At 48.0% G+C, this 5,032-nt stretch overlaps 2 protein-coding genes across 2 annotated transcripts in view; one reads left to right on the forward strand and one right to left on the reverse strand.

Moving 5' to 3' along the window:
* Positions 1-5,032, forward strand: part of LOC109541802 (Krueppel-like factor luna) — a 149,479-nt gene that overhangs the window by 79,313 nt on the left and 65,134 nt on the right. The gene's annotated exons all lie outside the window — the stretch shown is intronic.
* Positions 3,509-4,566, reverse strand: LOC125502339 (protein bric-a-brac 2-like). Its single transcript, XM_048669624.1, has one exon. The coding sequence runs from the start codon at positions 4,331-4,333 to the stop codon at positions 3,524-3,526; it is 810 nt and encodes a 269-aa protein (XP_048525581.1). The 5' UTR covers positions 4,334-4,566; the 3' UTR covers positions 3,509-3,523.

Consider the following 5,032-nt stretch of genomic DNA (forward strand, 5'->3'; position numbering starts at 1 on the left):
TCACTCACACTTTCACAATTCATTTGTTCTTCACAGTCGCATTTAAGGGGCGTTTGATGGCGACAAGAAAAATGCCTCGCATCGTAAAACTAGAGGCAGGTGCATTTTATTCCCACTCTCGAGCAAGTTCATGCATTTCCAGACGCGAGTTTTACTATTATTTCTGCATTCGAGAACTTCCTCGAACCGATGCACATACGAAACGGCTTGATCTATTGCATTGGCGGGCTTTGGATGGGTCTTGTTTATTCGAAATTGGCAATACGCTGTCTATGCCTATGGGTGATTTTTCCGAAAATATCCAGCCAGAAGTAGCAGTGCATTTGACTAATACGCGGCATTAGAAGTAGTAAATCAACATAATGCGGTGCCGAGTGAATCCAATCATGAAAAATCAGCAAATCCGAGTGCTGAGGCCATAATTCAGCGGCTCATAAAGAACGTCTGAGCCACGAAACGGAATTCATTTGCCCACGGGCGCATTCTTATTATAAAAATGGCGCCGTTGTGAGTCTGGATAGTCCGACACTTCCAGTTTATACGAGCTGGTCCGACGTAAAAATGTAATAAACCCAGAAACACAAATCAATGGAGGTCGCAGGGCATTTTAGGTACGTGGTCTCGAGTCTCTTTTTAATGAAAATACGAGCGAAACACGAATGAGAATGGAAGAAGTTGGAAAGAATGTTGTCGGTTTCAAGTCGCCTTTTGGTCGGGAAGTTTCAACGAGAAAATACGCGCCCAGAGCGCCCGCAAAACACATCCCTAGAGTTGATGTTTCAAATCCTGAGCTTTAGCTCGAAACCCAGCACTAAATAAGCAAGTTCGGACAAGATGCAAAGTCCCTCCAAAGACCTCGGAAAATGCGATGCCAGGCTCAAGAATGTGGAACACGATGTGGCTAAGCGAGTGCATTCTGTGCGGCCCGAAAACAAAATGCTTATGTACGCGGGCATATAAGCTGTGGGGCGGCGCAAATATTTACGACATTTTAAGCAAGAAATATTTCAGCTGAACGCGCCATTCTCGGCTGCATATAATGCTTCATCCCCATGCTTGCCCCGGGTATGCACGGAAATGCGCCCGAGATATACGCCGCTCTCTTAGGGAGCGTTTTAAGGCTTTAGAGTGATATAAGGGGACGGTGGCGGTTCAGCGGTGTTAGCTATGAAGAATTGCTCAGAAAAATCTGATGATGAAAAAGCGAATTTTTCTTGCAAAACCTTTTTAGGGGCGAAAATTAAAGCAAATGCTTTAGCCAATAACACTAATGCAAAAAGCGACTCAGGTGCAAAGCAGCTAGAGAGAAATTGCGCGATTAGTGAGTCAGGGAGTGGATGTGATGAAGAACTCCCAAATAAAGCTGTGGATGCTCATGAGATAAAAAAGCAGAAAAAACTCATTAAACGCCGGTTGCTTGATATTCACGACAATGATGGCGTCGTCGTCGCGACGTTAGACGTCGTCTTATGCACCGTCGCGATGCGGAAGCCGCGGGCTTAATGTCGCAATAATCGACGCCACAACACTTGCGAAAAATGCAATTTAACCCTCTATAAGGGTTAAGTAGATGATGCAATGCATTGGCGTGCCTGGCTGACGCAATAATTGCATTCCATCCTCCCGCGCACTGTTATAACGTCTTCAATGAGGCCTCATTATGTAAAAAACTCACTTTTATTCGGTTAATTAGTCCAATTCGTGCGGTCGGAATTTCTGTTTACGAGAGGCGATAATTAAGGGGAGAGGTCAAATTTGGCTTTTATTGTCGGTGCTGGGGGCAGGGGCGGATCCAGCTTTAAATTCAGGGGGGGTTATGTAGAAAAAATACAGTCTTGTGTCTATAAAAATAGAAAAATTATCGTCGTTTTGTGCAAGGGTGGCGTAAGATTATTGCAAAATATCATGTTTTCCGTCACGTTTTGCGTCGTGTTTCTCTGAAGCAAAATGAGCAGGAACTCTCGTTTTTACATCATTCCAAAGAGAACTAAATGGCCTTTTTAGAAAGTGAACCATGGATGGGGAAATGTTGCAGTTTTCTCAAAAAATACTTGAATTCAAGAAGTTTCAGATTTGGGTGGGTTTTTTTTTGAGTCGCAAAATTCACTTGAACATAACGCTGCTTTTTTCGAAGTTTCTCAAGAACCATTCGAGCCACAGAATTCGTTTTGGCATCGTTAGAGGATTTAGAACAGTAGAGAAAAGTCGATTCAGTCGTAACAACGTGAGTGGGGAAATTCGAGTAGTTTTGACACAGAAAGCGAAATTTGAATATCAGACACTTAGGTGCAAGGCGAAATGAGCAAGAACGCTCATTTGTACATCATTCTAGACAGAAATAAATGACCTTTTTAGAAAGTGAACCATCGATAAGGAAATGTTTCCAGTTTTTTCAAAAAATGTAATGTTAAAATGTTTTCCATCCCGTTTTTGCTCATATCTCGGAGGCGTATCATTCTAGGCAGAAATAAATGGCCTTTTTAGAAAGTGAACCATAGATGGGGAATTGTTGGTAGTTTTCTCAAAAAATGTTTGAATTCAAAAACTTTTAGATTTGCGTAATTTTTTTTTGAGTTGCGAAGTCCACTTGAACATGACGCTGCTTTTTCGAGGTTTCTCAAGAACCATTCGAGCCACAGAATTAGTTTTGGCATCGTTAGATAGAGGATTTAGAAGAGTAGAGAAAAGTCGATTCAGTCGTAACAACGTGAGTGAGGAAATTCTAGTAGTTTTGACCCAGAAAGCGAAATTTGAATATCAGACACTTCGGTGCAAGATTATGCCAAAATTTCATGTTTTCCGTGCCGTTTTTGCTCATTTCTCGGAGGCAAAATGAGCCAGACCGCTGGATGGGGAAATGTTGGCAGATTTCTCAAAAAAGCTTGAATTCAAGAAGTTTTAGATTTGCCTGGTTTTTTTTGAGTCGCAAAATCCACTTGAACATGACGCTGCTTTTTTCGAAGTTTATCAAGAACCATTCGAGCCAGAGAATTCGTTTTGGCATCGTTGGATAGAGAATTGAATGGGGGAGGATCATGACCCCCTTGACCCCCCCTGGATTGACCCTTGAGGGCAGAAAGACCGATTGGGTCCATAGCCCTTTTCCATAGGAAATAACGATTATTTATATATTATAAATATATGTGTGCATTCTGGGTGTCTCTGTGTCTTCTATGGCTCATATGTGAAAACAGACAAGTTAATTGGGCGCACGATCTACCGTCGGTCACACATACGCGCCTTTAATATTGGAGCTTCGGACTCTTTGGTATGTGAGAAAAGTGGAGAAAGACGGCCCGCGATTGTCATTTTAGCGCCTACTCCAAAAGGTCCTACCCCAACGAGCGTTAAAAATTCCTGGCATGAGAGGTGGATCTACACTCACATGTTCCGCACGTGTGGCGAACGTAAATAAACCAATGGCGCGCGTCGCACTTTTCCGGCGCTGATTTTCGCCCGCGTGGTCAGCAATGGGAGAACCCGGCCGCCCGATAAGGGGGTGGAAGCAAAAAAGCTGCAAAAATCAAACTGGACTCACCCTTTCCTCCTCTCGGATCATTTCCGCGATACCCGGCTTGATCTCCATGTCGTCGCTGGTGCCAGCTGAGTGGGTCACTTGCTGTTGCGCCGTTTGCAACGTCAACGGCAACGGCAACGGTTCCACGGGCGGGGCGCCGACCAGGGGGGTGCCTGAGGGAGCAGGCGACATTTCCACCGATGGTGGCGGTTCGGGCATCTCAGTGCCGGCGCTTTCGGCAGGGCTGCTCATGCTGCTCCGCTCGCCCGATCGGCGACGTTTCTTGGCGCGTTGAGCCTCGGCCTCGTGGGCATTCTGCCCTTGCTGATCGGCACAGCGCGAATCTCGGCCCCATTCGGGGGCGGCTGTGGGGGTCGCAGATGGGGCTGGCTTTGAGGCAGGCCGGGCGATCACTTCGCCCGTGGCCGAGGCGATGTCCTGCTCCCCGTTCACGTCGGCCAGGCCTCTGATCTTCAGCGTCTCGGCCACTTTGAGCAGCGGCCCGATCTGATCCTGGGACACGTTGATCTCCCCCTTGTACATAAACTCAACGGCCGCCTTCAGCTCCGGCCACTTGATGTCCCGCATGATCACGATGGGGTGCTGGCACGGGTTCTCAAAGAACAGAGACTGGAAGTAGGGACTGCACGCGGACAGGACCATCTTGTGGGCCTTCACCGAGTGTCCGTCACAGGCCAGAGTCACGTCCACGAAGGACTCGCTCTGCAACAGCTGGTCGAAGACGTTGGTCAAGTTGGTCTGGTAGTTGTTCCATCGCAGGCAGAACTGCTGCGGGGATCCCGTCACGTGGTGCATGTTGGCCGATCTGTGCTCCTGCAAGTCCGAAAAGAAAACACCACTTTCAGTTAAATGTCGCAGTGTCTATTGGGGCTGCATGCTGCAGCGCGACAGCGAAAGCACGTGAGACGGCGGGCGACGAGAAAAACTGGCTCAGTAGCGGTCTACCGCACACGATCATCGACTAGCGCGTACTCAGGCCCGACTGAACGTTCGCCAAACGCGGGAGGGCCGGCCGCCCTGACGAACGCCTCTGCCCCTTCCAGGCGGGTGGACCGCCCTTTCCCCACCTATCCACCCACGAGGCCGCGTGGTGGTTGCCGCGCGGCACAGGCCTGATTATGCAACCGGCCCTGAGATGCACACCGCCACCTGAGCGCCTCAGAAACTCCACACCAACTCTCAATCTTCGGGAAACTGCCCTAGAAACCCCCCATTTTCGCAGCTGTTCAGCAACCTCGCCAATTCGCAAAAGGGTTTGGGTGGCGGCGTGTAAATGCCCCCATAAGACGCTTTTTGACAGCGTAGACGCACTCGCCCCAACGTCTTCGCCATGCCCTGGGCACTCTCACTTAAAAACCTAAGCGAGAACGACTGATTTCATAGTCGCCAGAGGCGCTACAGACGATGAAGAGCTACAGATTAAATCATGAAATAACCCACTGTAGGAAAATATTCTGTGGATGAATGCGATAACGCAAGTCAAATGTCAAATAA

The sequence above is a fragment of the Dendroctonus ponderosae genome, unplaced genomic scaffold (assembly GCF_020466585.1).
Source record: "Dendroctonus ponderosae isolate FM_Combo_2020 unplaced genomic scaffold, Dpon_F_20191213v2 Dpon_F_20191213_9, whole genome shotgun sequence".
Classification (NCBI taxonomy): domain Eukaryota; kingdom Metazoa; phylum Arthropoda; class Insecta; order Coleoptera; family Curculionidae; genus Dendroctonus; species Dendroctonus ponderosae.